Source organism: Ricinus communis, chromosome 2, assembly GCF_019578655.1.
Source record: "Ricinus communis isolate WT05 ecotype wild-type chromosome 2, ASM1957865v1, whole genome shotgun sequence".
Lineage (NCBI taxonomy): Eukaryota > Viridiplantae > Streptophyta > Magnoliopsida > Malpighiales > Euphorbiaceae > Ricinus > Ricinus communis.
The window spans coordinates 11,914,407-11,932,007 of NC_063257.1; the positions used below are offsets into that span (position 1 = coordinate 11,914,407).

At 28.7% G+C, this 17,601-nt stretch overlaps 1 protein-coding gene across 1 annotated transcript; it reads right to left on the minus strand.

Moving 5' to 3' along the window:
• Positions 1–647: 647 nt before the first annotated feature.
• On the minus strand, positions 648–1,764 carry LOC8259377 (ethylene-responsive transcription factor ERF022). The gene has a single exon (XM_002534442.3). It carries the CDS (start codon positions 1,664–1,666, stop codon positions 1,094–1,096), a length of 573 nt encoding a protein of 190 aa, XP_002534488.1. The 5' UTR covers positions 1,667–1,764; the 3' UTR covers positions 648–1,093.
• Positions 1,765–17,601: the final 15,837 nt, after the last annotated feature.

Consider the following 17,601-nt stretch of genomic DNA (forward strand, 5'->3'; position numbering starts at 1 on the left):
AGGTAACCTAAAATCAGCACACCCAGTTTAAATATAAATATATATATATATATATATATGCCACTTGGAAGAATAAAAACTATATAATAACAATAACAGTAACAGCAACTATTACACCCACCACCATAAATTAATTAAATACATTATATGACTTTGGGGTCAAACTTTAATTTGGTTGTTGCATTATCTATCTTTCTTTTTTTCTTTTTCCTTTTCTTCTTATAATTCAGTACCTAATGCAAAGTCTTGAGTAACCCTATCTCTTGTCTTAAGTCATTATTTATTTTATTAATGTTAAGAATATGTGAAATTCTTAAATAAATGAAATAGTGCACATGAATACTGCATGTGTTATTTTATTTTTAGAAATTTTTTATATAATCTATATGTATATATTACGGATAAACAATTTATATATATTTATTAGTTTTAAATGATTTAATTATGAATGTATTTTATCTTTTTTTTTTTGCAGTGTATACACATGATGCAGATAAAAAGTAGTTTTTTTTTTTTCAAATAATATAAAGGTTTATAGCCACTACTTTAAAAAAAGAAAGTTTGGAGATGCAAAATATATACAAAGAGGCATAGGAATGGAGGATAATAGCTTTGTGATTGGAGAAGATGGCAAATATCTTCCATGGATATTCTTATAGCTAGGGCAGCACTGGCCCCTCCTTGCCTTCTGAAAGACTTACACATTTTTGCAGACTAAAGGAGCTAGCCACAGGGAAAAGGGAAAAGGGAAAAGGGAAAAGTGGAAAGCAAAAAAAATCCTTAAATTCATAAATATGTCTATAGTTACAAATAGTACGATATCTTGAAGAACCAATAAATATATGTTTATGTTAATAATTGCATCAGTTTGGATGCTTATTATTACAAATAGAAGGTTTTGGGTTCAACATCTAAATTAGTTTTCCCCCAGTTTGCAACCAAAACAAATTTGCAAGATGTTAAAATATATGCTGCAAAAACAAAAAATAGTGTTATATTGTTGGAATTGTTTTAGATATTATATAGTCATTTCTTTCTTATAAATGACTATAATAATACCCATGATTGTACAATTTGTACCTATATACTTTACCTAATAATCCCAAATGGAGGCATCTTCATGGGTTTCCTCAAATTCAAAATCATCATTGTTGTCCCCAAAAACCGTGGGCTCTGCTAGCAAGAGAGCCCCAGCCAGCTCCATCCACATCTTTGGTGAATCCAATGGTGTCTCATTTATAGCTTGAATTTGGCTAGGCGAGAGTCCAATCCTAACAGGAACCAAACCGCCGCCAGAGCCGCCGCCACCGCAACCACCGCCACCGCCACTGCCCACCTCTGAACATTTTATCGGCCTTCTAAACCTCACAGCAGCCTCTTGTGCAGCCATTTGCACGTCCTCGGCGCTTGAGCTAGCAGGGCGGGGAAGACTATCAACTAGCTCAGGGAAGTTCAAGTGAGCTCCATGGCCTCTGAAATGCAATGCAGCTACATCATATGCAGCTGCTGCCATCTCTGGGGACTCGTAACTCCCCAGCCAAATGCGTGTTTTCTTGCCGGGCTCTCTGATTTCAGACACCCATTTCCCCCATTTCCGTTGCCGAATGCCCCGATAGCGCTGTGGAGCAAGGGCGACACAGGCACCGTCCCCGCTTCTTTCTTCCATTAATGAATGTACAGCAGGTGTTTCTGTAGTAGAGACTAGAGAGTAGAGTGTATATGGATATGAGATTTTAAGCAAGCTTCTTATTAATTGGGTAAGAGAGCGTGTGGTATGTGTGTATATATATATAAAGAGAGAGAGAGAGCGATGGATGTGGGGATTATGGGAGCCATTGAAGAGTGGGGACTTTTGTAGTAAGAGCAGCTTCCAAGTAGCTACGTAAGTGGGAAGATGCTGGCAATGCATTGCATGTACACTTTTTTCTTTGATCTTCCATCACATAATCGTATCTTGCCACGTTGCTTCCTTTCCCTCTTAAATTATAGGAATACTTACATGGGAGACGAGCGATATTACTACTAATTATTTATGATTAAATCAATATAAATTTAACAAAGAGTAAACAATACTATATATTATTGTACAAATAATATTTTGAGAATTTTATCTAAATTTGGTATATATTATAACTAATAGAAGGGTGATTCATAGTTGATATTAGATGATTGATTCATACTTTATCATTTAAAATTAATAAATATATATGTCATTCATCTATCAGTTTGGTGTATAAATAGAAATATACATTAAGCCTAAAACAGAAAAAAAATTAAATATTTTCACAAATTATAATGAGTCTATCTAAAAAAATTTCTAATGTGAAAAATGATTAGTGCATATCTTATTATGTATTGGAATAACTATTCAAATATTTATAAACTAAAAATAGAAGTGACTAAATGAAAAAATATTTTATAAAAAGTAATTATTGAACTAAGAGAAAACGATCCCAGATACACTAACCTTTAACCATTTTCACAAATCTACCCTCACCTTTAAAACTTATCAATTTGGTTCACCATGTTTGCATATTGTATCATATCTACCCAGCAGCATTTTGGCGTGTGCCACTAATGACATTGCGTCCACACGTGGCAATAAATGTTTATCTACATGGCTCAAGATATTGAAGTATCTCAAAACTCACCGTTTCTTCCTAAAATTTTTTAATTTTTCCCCCAATTCTAATTTCTAGGGTTTTACAATTACAATACAACTAATAACTACTCTATAACTTCCAAACATAACCAGCTTTTCAAACTTCTGTCTCATTTCGCTCTGTTTTGGTATCTTTGTCCCCTCTGTGGTCCATTATTCTTGAAGCTTGTGGCTGTGGTCCCCCGGAAGATGGCTCCTTCTAGAAAACGACAACGAAGGTATGCATTTGTTAATACAGTCAATGGGTAAGGCAATGCAAGTGGAGAATCTTATTCTCGTGGGTATAACAATGTAGGGAATATGCATTTGGTAAAAGAAATTAGCTATTAACAAAAGATTTAGGGATTTGTATTAACAGTAAGACATGCATAGCCATTTCGTATATGCATTTGGTATAATAGTAAGATAGGCATTTGCATTTGTTATTACTACACAGTGGTTGTAATCTATTATTATATTGCTGCATTACTAATTTAATTGCTGTGTGTATATTTATACAGTATTCCTATTGAATTTCATCATGGTGGGGCATTACTTAGTAATCCTATAGTGAAGTATGTTGGTGGGTGTAGTGTAAATCTTAGTGGCATTTCTAGTTTCAGTATGGATGATATTGAGGAGATAATGAAAACATTGGGATATACACATTTCTTGAGTGTTGCCTATGAACCCCCTAAGAGATGGAACCCTATAAGAAAGGATCTAGGCTTAGTTTTTGTTGAGACTGAGGAAGAGTGCAAAAAGATGTTTGCAGAAGGTATAGATTATGGCTTTTTAAAAATTTATGCTGAAGCTGTAACAATAACTCCAAACTGTGGGCAAACTATAACTGAAAATGATAATCAATATCATAATGACAGTGCAGATGAACCATTGGCTGTAGTTGCATTTGAAAATGCAAATCAAAATGAAACCGAACCTCAAAGTGTTATAAATAAAGGAGAAAATGAAGTACAACCTGAATGTGTGAACAATGTTATTTAGAATGAAGGATGTAGTGAGGATGAAGATTATACCCTTGAAAATGATGAATATGATGATGAGGATAGCCTGTCTTCTTATGTTTCTGACTCAGATGTGGATGAGGAATATCTTATTGCAAAATAGAATCTGAAGGACTTTAGCAAGACTGTAGTTGACAATAGATTTGCGTTAGGATTGGATAAGGACCAAAGCAGAGATGACAGTGGGTTTGTGGGTCTAGTAGTAATACTAGAGTGGATGGCAATGTGAGTGATAGTAGTGAGTACCATTCTGAGTACCCTGACAGTAATGCTGAGGTTGATACTCCTGTTTCAAGTGATGAGGATGACTGTGGTTTTAGGAAAAAAAAATAGGGAGAAAAAAATAATTTACAATCCTAAGTGTAATCATCAAGAGTTAAAGTTTGTAGCAGAAATGAAATTCACAAATGCAGAATAATTCAGAGGAGCAGTACAGAATTATGCAATTGCAAATGGGTAATGATGTCTGGTGGAAAAAGACTAGAGAAGATATGATGGAAGCACAATGTAAAGGAAACTACATTTAGAGAGACTATGCTTCAAAGGTTTCAAATGAAAGGACATTCATGGTTAGGACTGTTAGACCTAACCATAACTGTGCTAGGGTGCAAAGAAATAATATGGCAACTACAAAGTGGCTAACTTATGAGTTCTTAAATGAATTTAGAAAGAAATCAAATTATTCTATAGCTGAAATGGAATCTGATTTGATGACAAAATATGCACTGGAAGTCTCAAAATGCTCATGTTATAGGGCAAAAAAGTTGGCTTTAGTGAAGCTTAGAGGATCAATAGAGGCTCATTATGCCAAGTTGAGATCCTATGTGCATGAATTGAAGAGAGTTGATAAGGATGTTTTGATCTAGAATGCAATATGGAAGGGGATAATTTTATTTTTTAAGGATTATACATATGTTTTAGTGATGTAATGATGTAGACTTTTCATATCTCTAGATGGTATATTCCTGAAGAATATACTTGGGGGTGCAATTTTAAGTGCAATTGGTAGTGATGGTAACAACCAAATGTACCCCATTGCTTGGGTAGTGGTGTTGGTTGAGAACGAAAACACTTGGAGATGGTTCCTAACTAGATTTTTTAATGACTTGTCCATTGATACAGGCATAGGATGGACCTTCATAAGTGACCAATAAAAGGTTTGTTTATTGCCTATTTTTCCTTATACTTGAATCAGTTAATACTTAAATTACTTACATGCAATTTGTTTTGTTGATGCTTATAGGGCCTTATTAAAGTATTACAAGAGTTTGTTCCACATGCTGAAATAAAAAATTGTTTAAGACACATTTATGCAAATTGGAAGAAATTGCATAATGGAATTGAACTAAAATAGCTATTTTGAAAAATTGTATATAGTACATATGAAGCACAATTTGTGGTTAACTTGAAGGAACTTAGAGAAGTTGATCCTGAGGCAGAAGATGGATTTGTTTCCAGGGATCCAAGAGTGTTCTGTAAAGCATACATGTCCACTCTACCTAAGTGTGACAATTTTGACAACAACATTGCTGAGACTTTTAATGGATGAATATGCAAAGCAAGGTTGCTGCATATTATTGACATGTTGGAAGAGATTATGGGTGCTTTGACGGAAAGGATTAAAATAAAGTCTCACATGATAAAAAATAATATGGATGAATTGTGCCCAAGGATTAGAAAGAAGATTGATAAGTTAAAGTAGAAAACCAGATTCTGTATACCAAAGCCAGCTTTGAATGACAAATTTCAGGTTAAAGTGTTTGATGATCAGTTTATGGTGTCTATGCCAGACAAGAGTTGCACATGCAAAGCTCGGCAACTGACCAGAATTCCTTGCATTCATGCAATTTCCAGTATTCATTGGTTGAGACAGAATGTGGATGACTATGTTGATGAATGCTACAAGAAGGACATGTACTTACAAGCCTATCAGTATGCCCTTGAACCATTAAATGACCAGAAGATGTGGCATAAGATCATTGAGGCACCAGTGCATCCACCACCATTCAAAAGGATGCCAAGAAGACCTAAGGTGAATAGAAAGAAAGTTTCTGATGAAAAAAAAAGGATCCAAGCAAATTAAGCAAAAATGGAATAAGGATGTAGTGTAGAATTTGCTATGCATATGGACACAATAAAAGAGGATACCCAAGAAAGGATAATCCACCTCCATCTAAAGATATTCTGGAAAATTAGATAAAATTTTTATTGTTAGAGCTGTCATATCTCAAAACTTTGGTATGCTCATTCATTAGTTTTGTACTTGTAATAGAGAAGCAGAAGGAGAACTAGATGTCCATCAGCTCCTAAAAGTAATGTTACCAATATTGATGTACCAAATTAGACCACAGTTGGAAATGTAGAAGCTGCTCCTTCACAACCCAAACTCCCATATGATAAGAGAACAATTGCCAAAGAAAGAATTCAGGTATTGTTCATAAGTTAGTTCTGTGTGTATTTAAGAGTTGGATGTATGAATTATACTTAGTAATCCTATGAGTTATGTGTTGTTGTATTACTGCAAACTAGAAAAGGATATGGCTTGCATATATCCATAGAGACTGGTAATATGTATTTAAGAGTACATACTCAACATATCATATGTGAATCTCCAATTTTGTGTGTGTTTTCATATGTTTCATGTTCTAAACATAAAATGTCATATTGCAGATACCAGAGGAAAGGAATGTGAGGACTGTTAATGGTTATACAGAAGCAATAACAGTAACAAGGCAATCCAGAAAGAGGTCTGACACTCAAAGATCAACTACAGCTACAAAGGAACAAAGATCAACTAAAGTTAGTCATGAATAAAGTGTGAAAGTTTGTAGCCAGACTTCATCAGCTACAAAGGCAAAAGAGAATATAACTGTGTTTGATAGGTTGTCTCAAAAAAGTGCAGCAACTAATATATCAGTTAGTTCGAAAGGCAAAGAGAAGGTGGTAGCTACAAAGACAAATTCTAGTAAGAATGCAGATTTGGTGATTCAAGAAGGGCAATATGTTTTGCCAAAGCCAATGCAGAAGTTTAAGAAGTTGCCTTAAAGAAGTTATAGTACTGTGTTTTTGTAATTTTCGAGTTGTGTGGAACATAAACTATCATTTTGACCATATCAATTAGCTTGCCTTAATATTAATTGTTTTGTGTTTGTCTTTTCCAAGACATATGTTTTCTGAACCTCATAATTTTCTTAAGGATTCTATATTATAATAATGTTAAAAGGTTATTTAATGCCTATTTTATCTATTCAAATGTGAAACCATTAAATATATGGCTCCACATATCTGTCATAATAACTATAGGTTCACTTTACTTCATCAAACTCATAAGCAATACATGCAAAATATCTTAAGAGAAAAATAAGAGTTTCATTACATAATCAATTACAAAAGTTGGTAATTCAATTCACCATTGATTACAAGATTCAACCCCACCCATCTACTACAAAACCAAATCCTACGCCTCGCTACATCAACTAGAAAGCCTGTCTGGCAGTACAACTTCTGTCTGGCAGAAACAGACACAAACTAATCATCAAACATCAAACTTCCCTTTATATTTTTCAGCTTTTCAATCATTCATTACAATGTTCAACCATAACACAGAAACAGAACTTGAAAAGCATCAAACTTTCCTTCATATTTTGTTCAATCGTCAGTGTAAGAGCACAACTCCGCCCTAATCGTCAAACTTCCTCTCATTCACCCAATCGTCATGACAGCTAAACAAAACACAGCTCCTCCCCTACATGACCAAATTAAAACGAAATTATCATACATTGTTCAATCTTTCCGAAGTAAAACAACTAAACCCTAACATTACTAACAAAGCTTACCTCACTGTAAGAGCAACCTCGTAACAAACACCCTGGATTTTTCGTTTTCTTTGATATCATCAGCTTCGCTGGTCTCTTACATTCATAAAATGCTACTTCAGTCCCATATAAATACTATCAATTATTAACAACAGAAGATCTTAATGATGCCCCTTGTATTTTGAAGTGTCCATGAGAGGAACAAGAAAACCTTAGGTTTTAATTCCTATTTAAAAATTAAAATTAGGGAAAAAATTAGAAAAATTTTGGGAAGAAAACTGTGAACTTTGAGGTACTTCAATGTCTTGAGCCATGTAGACAAATATTTATTGCCATGTGTGGATGCCATGTCATTAGTGGCACACGCCAAAACGCTGCTGGATAGATATAATACAATACACAAACATAGTGGACCAAATTGATAGGTTTTAAAGGTGAGGGTAGATTTGTAAAAAGGGTTAAAGATCGAGATATCTAGAGTCGTTTTTCCTTGAATTAATTATTACATAGCTATATATTATGAATTATCATATCTTTAACTACTTTTAGAATCATATATAACGAATTAAATAGATTAGAGAAATTATAAGGTCATCTTGACATCATTTTGCAAGGAAAAAGAAAAAGAGATGAAGGGCTTTATGTTTTAATTCACCAAGTAAAGAATCATTGTTCAGGGCCAATATATATATATATATATATATATATATATAGGTTCAGCCTAAACTATTATCACATTCTTTTTTTTTATATAATTTCTTTCAAAATACAGATTATTAATTTACTGAAGAGACCTATTTTGTGCACTGAAGCAATAATGGGGTCAATAAATTCTGAAACAACATCTTCCAAACATATTTATACTTCAATATGTTGCACATGATTTGACAAAGTTTTCTGTCATAATTAATGACTGCATTGTTTCAATTCTTTCATGGGAGTCTAATGGTTTGTGCTTATACAACAGAGATAAATCATTTAACTTAATACCAGATGAGAATTTAAAAACTTAAGGGTTTGTTTGGTACTGTGTTTGGTTTCTAGTTTTTCTTTTCTAAGAAACTGAAAACTACTTATTACTTATTATTTTTTAAAAACAGTTTTCTTTTCATTTTGGAGAAGAAAGGCTTCTATTTTATTTTCTCTGAAAATATAGCAATCATGTTTAGAATATTACATATTTTTTTATTCAAATTAAGATTAAAAACTAAGAATCATCTTAAAATTATGAAGATATTTCTTAAGATTTAACTCAATTAATTTCCATTAAGATTTCAAATAAACAAAAAGAAAGACAAAAATAGGAAGAATTTTATGAAACCACGAATCAATGTTTCATAATTCTTTTTCTTTTTTGTGTTCGTTGAGTATTTGTGCCAATTGTAAAAATAAAAAAATAAAAATCTAAGCAAACACGATTTAGTTTTTTTAAGAAAAGAAAATAAAAAATAAAAAATCACACAATAACAAATATTTTCATAATAAATACCTTTACTATTTGAATTAAATAACTTTAGCTATAATGACTGCAACCTTCATATATGGTACCAAATATATCATATTCTAACTATGTATGTACAACACATGCAAGCATCAAAATGTATTTTCTTAAAAATGCTTTAATCTTTCATAGGTTAACTAAAGGAAAGTCAATAAATAACTTGAAAAATTATTACCTAAATTAGGCATATGTTCCCTCCTATATATCAAACCAATAAATGATTGACACAATATATTAATTATTTAATAGTAATATATAAAATATTTTTCTATTTATCATGATACATGTAAAAAACCTACATACAGATTTATTAGTAACTAACCGAATGCGTATACTATTTTTCTAAACAAATATGATAAAAACTTCAATTTACTCTAATATTATATATATTTTAATCTAATGTATAAAGTTAGTTTAATTAATCTGAAATGTATCGGGTATATGATCTATACTGGTGGTAAAGCAATATTTTAGAATTTTTAACACAACTATATATTAAAATTCAAATTTGAACCTTAATTAAATAAAAATATATTTTTATTTATATATTAAACTAATAAATAAATAATAATACTAAAAAAGTTAACATACATCCGATACCAAAATTGTAAAGCACTTATCAAGACATATCAATTCTCCTATTTATTTATAGTACACAATCTTGTTGATAGTATTTGTAGTGCGGATTCAATATGAAGAAATTTACATAATTATTTTCTCGGACACTTGTGTAACAACTCACGTGCCCTGGTATGGTCATAACTTCTAGTTACATCAAGTAATCAAGTGTAATAATTTCTCCCATTGACAATTGTTGTTGTCTAACCTGCAATATTAGTATTATTATATTTAATTAGTTGTTAAATCTCACTTAATTTCTAACTTAAAGAGGGTTTGCTTTTGAAAATGAGAGTTCTCGAGTTCGAATACTCTCCCCCACAACAAGTGAGTTTTCGCGTTTATAGCGTATATAAAAAGATCAATTTTGTTGTGAAATTTGTAGTCTATTGATCATCCAATGAAAAAAAAAAAAAAAGAAATAGTTGTTAGAGTAATTTCATTTTTCTTTATGACTTGTTTGGAAGATAGACTTAGCATATATAAATTTTCCCTTTTAACTAACATAGAATGGTAATAGTCATAACTTCTATAGCTACAATTTGATTAATCATTACTCTAACTTTTGCAACATTTATTTTCCATTTAAAGACTATATTTATCAGTTGAATGATTCAACGAATTGAACATCAACTTGGTGCATATTCACACGTAAATCTATTATAAAATATTTTATACTTTATTTAGTAATTAATAAATTTCGAAGATGTTAATTTGTTTGATATGAATAAAAATTAAATAATTTTAAATTACTTGTCATTAAATTTATAAAATTAGTTATAATTAAATTAGATTAAATTTAAATTTAATAAATTTTTTTAGAAAAATTCTAATTTTATAAATTCTTTTATTATTATTATATTTACTCTCACTGTTCAGTCAATGCTTTAAAACAAATTTATAAAACAATAAGAAATAAAATAATTGAATAATAGTATGAAGTAAAGTGTACAAGGCACACTGTGACTGACTGGTTCATTCCGCTGATATAACAGTGCGTGCTTCTGTTCATAGACGCGGTTTACTGCCACGTGGCGGTTAGCTGGAGCAGAAAAGCCGGTCTTCTTATTTGTTTCAAATTTCTATGGAAATTTAGGAAAACGACAGAAAAAAACACCTGTCAGCCAGGTAAGCTACCACGTAGCCGTCACATTAGCATGTCATCTGGCATTCCCGATGAGCTTTGTCCCTCCCACATTTTCCACGTGGTTTTACGATCTATTAAGAGAAAAAATATTATAAGTTCAACAATATGTTATTTGTTTCTTAGTAGGATAATTTAAGACCATGAAAGCAACTTTTTTTTTTCTTTTATAATCGATTATGAGTATAATATTAATTAATTAAAATTTAATAAAAGAATTATAAATATATAATTTATATCAATCGTAATTTAAAATTAAATAAAATTTGATTATAATTTAAACATATATAATGACAATAAAAAATAAAAATAAAAATCTTTTATTTTTTCTTTTATTTGTTTAATTTCTTGAATTAATATTGAAATATAATTTTATTAAAAAAAATTCTAAAAAATTATTAATTGAAAGAAGTGCTAAAAGTAATATTTAGAAAACTAGACAATTCTACTAATTTTTCTTCTGGTATTTTTCATTTAATTTAATATATAAATATTATTAATTAAATATTTTAAATCGAAAAATATAATAATCTATCATGTAGACAAGAATGATTAAAAAAAGAAAAGAATAATTAAGAAAGAGAAAGAAAGACATTAAAGAAGGGAAAAAGGAAAAGGGAGTGATTGAAAAGATGTTTAATCAAAGGTAACATGATTTAATGGATAACCTAATACAAAACTACCAAATTATAGACCGTCCGAAAAGGGTTTTTTCTTGAAGTCAAAAAGGAATTCGTCCAAAACAGCTGTATATTAATTCATTTGGACATCCAAATGTTCTGTCCTCCACTGCCCTGCCTGCCTCCCTTCCCCTTTTTCTTTCTTCTGTTTTTCAGTTGGCTTTTTATTTTATTTTACCAAAGCTGAAATCCTTTTGGGAATTATTTGCACCGCCACCGTCCCTTACCGTACACTACCAGCCTCTACTCTCTAGTCTGTCGTACGATTTCCGCGTCGAAGCTCCCCCCCGGTTGACCCATTTTATAATTATTAATTTACCTATTCACACCACCAAATTTTTATTTTTATTATGGACTCTTTTCTTAATTATTGTTATAGTGTGACGATCAAAGGTGTAATGGAGTCGGGTGGAATACCGTCGAAGTTGGTTTGGAAATTCATCCAAATGAGACGATTCTGAATTGAATAAATAATAATTCAATTTTAATTTAGATTTAATTATTAATATAATTTAAGTCGATGGATTTATCTTTTTGTATTATAAATTCTTTTATATATCCAATGTAAGATAATGTTTATTCTTTAATACTTTTTTTTTAAAGTTCATATATGAATTAGGCTAACTTAAAAACTAATATAAATTTAAAATCCTTGACTATATAATATGCATAAATTAAAGTGGTAATATTGTATGGATCCGGCTGTAAAACTAAAATCTTGGATTATATAGTGTACAAAAATTAAACAGGTCCCATAATAAGTTTATTTTTAGACTCTGATACCATGTAAAAATTTATAGGTTGAAAGTTAGAAATAAGAGGAGTATGAATGTGTCTATATAAACTTAATTTAGCTTCACTCAAAAACTCTATATAAGAGTAAAATATTATGATAATAAAAATATAAATTTAATTAATCTTAAGTAAGAATTAAGCTCCGTCAGACTTAAAATATGAATAATCTCGTAATCTCATAAATTTATCGAGTCAAATATTATAAAATTTAAAGTCAACTCTTACTCGAGTATAAGATTCATTAATTAAAATGAAGTTTTTTTTTTAATTTGATTTGAATAGGTTATAAGTTCATTCAACCTTATTATACTCTTAATTACATGCGCTTACCTATTTTAAATATTATTTTCTTGCCTCATGTCATGGATAAATAATTTAAAAAGCAAGGCTAAATTATTTTTATCATTTATAAATTTTGGTTTTAGTATTACTAAAATTCTTAAATTTTAATTTATATCGGTAAACAAAATGATGTAGTAGCATAAGTATTAAGAATTAAAATAAAAAAGTTAACATAATTTATAAAAATACTAATCGTTTATCCGTATATTGTATGACTATTATTTCTATTATAATCAAGCTGATATATACAATTTAATAAAATATTTAATATTTAATATTAATTTATAATATCTTAAAAAAAATAGTAAAGTTACTATTTTTAATGTTTTTAATATTTCTAAAATTTTAAAATTCTATTAGTGCAATAATATAAAAATTATTTTAAAATATCTATTAATTGATTTTAGTATTATATAAATTAATATCAATATAATTGAAATTACTATTTCTTAAAATTAAAAATTTATTACATAATTAAAAAATTAATTTATTATTGAATATAATATTAAAAATATAATTTAAGATGTTATTTTTTAAATTAAAATTATTATATAATTATAGAATTAATCTATTATTTAATAAAATATTAAGACTTAATTGATGTTATTTTCTAGGATAGAGTTAATCATTATCTGATTAGAAAACTATTTATTAGTTAATATAATATTAAAATATAATTAACATGCTATTTTTTGAAAGTAGAGTCATTATTTAATTACGATTATAGTTTATTATTAATAAATTAATAAAAAAACTAAAAAATTACATATAAATTTGAATTCTACGTGTCAAAAATAAATATGCATATCAAAATAAAAAATTTATATATAAAAAATTAAGCACATATCAAAAGAATTGTAGATCTAATAAATTAATATATACTAGTCGTTTATCCATACATTGCACGACTATTATTATTATTTTTATTATAAATTAAGCTGACAATTTGATAAAAAATTTAATCTTTAATATTAATTTATAAAAATTTTGAAAATATAATAGTAATTAACTAATTTTGAATGTTCTTAATTTCTTTAAAATTTTAAAATTATACTAATGTAATAATATGAAAATTATTTTAAATTTTTTATAAATTAATTAATATTATATAAAGTAATATACTAATATAATTGATAATATTATTTTTTATAATTAAAAATTTATTATATAATTAAAATTTAATTTATTATTAAATATTATATTAAAAATATAATTTAAAATGTTATTTTTGGAACTAGAATTATTATCTAATTATAAAATTAATGTATTAATTAATTTAATATTAAAATATAATTAATATATTATTTTTTATGATAGATTAATATTATTATCTAAGAAATCTATTTATTAGTTAATATAAATATTAAAATAAAATTAATATGCTATTTTTAGTATTAGAGTTAGTGTTTAATTAGAAATATAATTTATGAATCAATGAATTAATTATAAAATTACATATAAATTTAAATTTTATATGTCAAAAATAAATAAAAATATCAAAACAAGAATTTTAATGTCAAAAGTTAAATATAAGTGTCAAAAGAATTGTAAGTTATATAATTTTAAAAAAGAAATAACCAAATAAAACTATTATTTTAATGTTAAGAATCAAACATCACTAAATCAAAACCAAGAAGCAATATAAACAGAACTCATTTGTTTAAAAGACCTGGATTTGTATAAACACTATTGGTAAAGTTCTAACAAAACGAAGCTAATTAAAAAGACAAAAAGAATTGAAAGGAGACTACCAGCGTCGTTGGTGTTATTATATAAAGGAGACTGTTAATGTTGTTAGTGCGACAGTCCTAATGCTATCGGTGTGATACTGTTGTTGCCGTTGGTGCAGTGGTGCGATGGCCAGTATCGATGGAAGTAGATATGGTAATGGACAAGTAATAAATACGGAGGCTCAATGGTGCTGTGAGGAGTCGACAATATCGACACTCTACTGGTGCGGTGGCTAGGTTTGTTGCCGTCGGAGCAGTGCCGTCGCTGGTCGAAGGACGGTAAGGTTGCATGATTGGGGAATGGCCGATTTTTATTTTAATTTGTGTGGTAGAATGGTGAGATTGTTGATATTGGTATGACGGCGAGACTAGAGAATAGGAAAAGAAGAGGGAGTGATTTATTTATTTGAGAGGATGAATGACCATTTTTTTTCAGAGGAAGAGTTCTCGAATTTTAATACAAATTGTAAACTTTTATTTATTTATTTTTCTAAGTATTTAGCTGATAACAATTTAATCTCGCTATTTATGGGAAGTATTAATTTTTATTTTACAAATTGATTAAATTAAATATTAATTAAATTGAATGATTAAAATAAATTAAATTAAAATTTTGTATAATTAGATAAATCAAATATAAAATTTAATGATATTATTATATAATTATGCTTAGTAAAAAGCCTGTGATTTTTTAGTTGTATATATCAGGGGTATTTTCCTTTTTCTTCTTTAGGTAATTCTGATGATTTTAATATAAAAAATTATTAGCTCAAGGTGGTTTTGAGTCGGCATAGAAATATAGAAGAAAAGATGATATTCAATTCAACTTTGGTGTTTTATCTAGTAAGACATTCCAATAAGTCTAGCAAGGACTTTACCCCTTTGGAGATTTAGCTCATGCCTCATGAGATTAGTTTTTGGACGCTTTAATGAATTCTATCAAGTCTCATGGGGCGTGAGATTTTTCTCATCCCCTTGGATGTGCTCAAACTCAGCTTTTATTTTTTAGCAGATTTTTGTTATTTTTAGGCTATATCTAAATACTTCTTGGTGTTTCAAAATATTCGTCATCTCATTTAAACATTATTTTGGAGCCACCAAGAAAAAGAAAGAGCCTAAAATTAAAGATCTTAACTCTCAAGAACATCATATTGAAGATAAAAACAAGGATTGAAGTTTATTGATGGAGAAAATTTCAAGAGAAGATTTGCTCTAAATTTTCTTCTTTCTATTTAGTTTATCTAAATATATGTATATCCTTGTTTTTATGATTATTATTCTTGAGTTTGTATTTATTGTGAATACGAGTTAGTTTTTCTCTCTAGGGTTAGATGAATTTTTAAATTCCTTTATTTGCGATTGAGATTTGGTTTATGAATATTTATATTTTGATTTAGAATTTGAGTTCTTCATGACTTGTAAATATTAGGATCCAATATTTATATATATAAAATATTTAGTGAAAGAACGAGAGTTGAAGTTTAATATTAGTTCATTCAATTGCTAAGATTAGGAAAGTGAGAGTCATAAATGATCTTTGTCATTTGAGACATTAATAAGATTAACCATAAAACTTAACGAGCTTTAGTTATTATTCATGATCACGAGAGTAGATCTAAAATTAACTTAGCACAACTAGTGTCGCTCGAGAGTATATAATAGATATTCAAGAGTAATCAGTCTTCAATTAGCTAAGCATTTCAATTATCAATTTTATTATTCAACCATATGATATTTTAATAAATGAAATCTAAACCCTAAGCTTTCTAAATCGTGTTTATTTAGTTTAATTATTTTAGTTAATATTTATTCAACTTTCACATTTTAGATAATAATAAGCATAACCACTTTTAGTATTTGACATCCCTCCTCATGGGATTGATACTTTACTCACTCTATATTAGTTGATAGTGATTCTTAAATTTGTGAATTTTACACAATAACATTTAAAGTAAGCTATATTAGTCAATTAGTTACCTAAGTTACTTCTTCTATATTTAAGGGGAGTTCGCTCGTGTACTTCACAAAAAATTCTTTTCATCATGCAAATAATACTAAATTCTCTTACTTCTTAATAACTACTACTTCTTCTCTTTACTTATCCCCACACTGAATGACTCCTAAAAATAAGTAGGAAATGTGAAAATCACTAGTTTAATTATTTTAACTTGCTAGAATTTTATGAATACCAGATTTTTATTAAACATATAATAAATATCTTGACTAATTTTAATTTTTTATTTAGTTAAAAAAACTGCATTAAAAGTTGAACTGAGTTAGATATTAACTCAATTCTCGCTACTATTTAAGAGTTTTTGATATGTCTAAATTAGTACTCGCAAGTGTATGAACCGAATGATAGTTCGGGCAAGCTCACCACGAAGTAGATCTCACAAGAAATTGTAGAGTATATATTATAAAGACCAACTATCACACAAAATACTGAAAATAAACACTCTAAGCCAATGTTTTGAATATGATCTTTAGTTTCATAAAAAAATTAAATAACCAGAAAATAATTATACAACTAGAATGATTAATATGAACTATATGATAAAATAACATTTAGTCTAGCTTTTACTTAGTAATCCCCTTAATTCCCTTAAGCTCTAATTTAACAAATGAGATGGTAATGTGCCTTTTTTCCTAAGTCACTCAAGCTAATGATGCAACTTAGATTTCTTATACCAACATAGATTAAAGTAAAAATGATGTTTCTAATACTTTTAACCTAAAGATTTTTATAACACATATTACTACTAAATTGATATGATGGTCAATCAATAATAATAGATGAAACTAATGAACATATGAAGGTAAAGAAATCATTCATTAAACTCAAAATATATAAGGTTCATACATAAATAAAAAGCCAAACTAAACACTTATGGGACTTAGCCTAACATACTTAATCCAACGATCATTGTAATTAAATAGAAAGACTTAAGATTCATAAAACAGAAAACTAAAACTCCTTCAAAGTTTAAAGGCTCTTCAAGGAATGAAGAAGATTGGTCCTCTTTTGATGGGCTATTTATGCAGCTACAATCTAAGGCAGTGAACCTATCGATGCAGTCTAGCACTAATAGCGAGTATCAAGGTCGTATCCCTCGGGAAAGTGAAAGCCTAAAGTTACTACTTTGTTCTCTGTTATATTAGCCTGAAATAAATGATGAATAATTTCTAAATTTCCTAATAACTACAAGCTGAGTTCTAAGTGAGATGCAGGAATGAATGAATAAATGAAACAATCAAGACAAGAAAGCAAACCCAAAGAGAACCTAGACTAGTTAGCAATCAAACAAAAGAT

Coding starts and splice junctions, on each gene's coding strand:
- LOC8259377 (XM_002534442.3), bottom strand. CDS start 1,666: ATGGAAGAAAGAAGCGGGGACGGTGCCTGTGTCGCCCTTGCTCCACAG.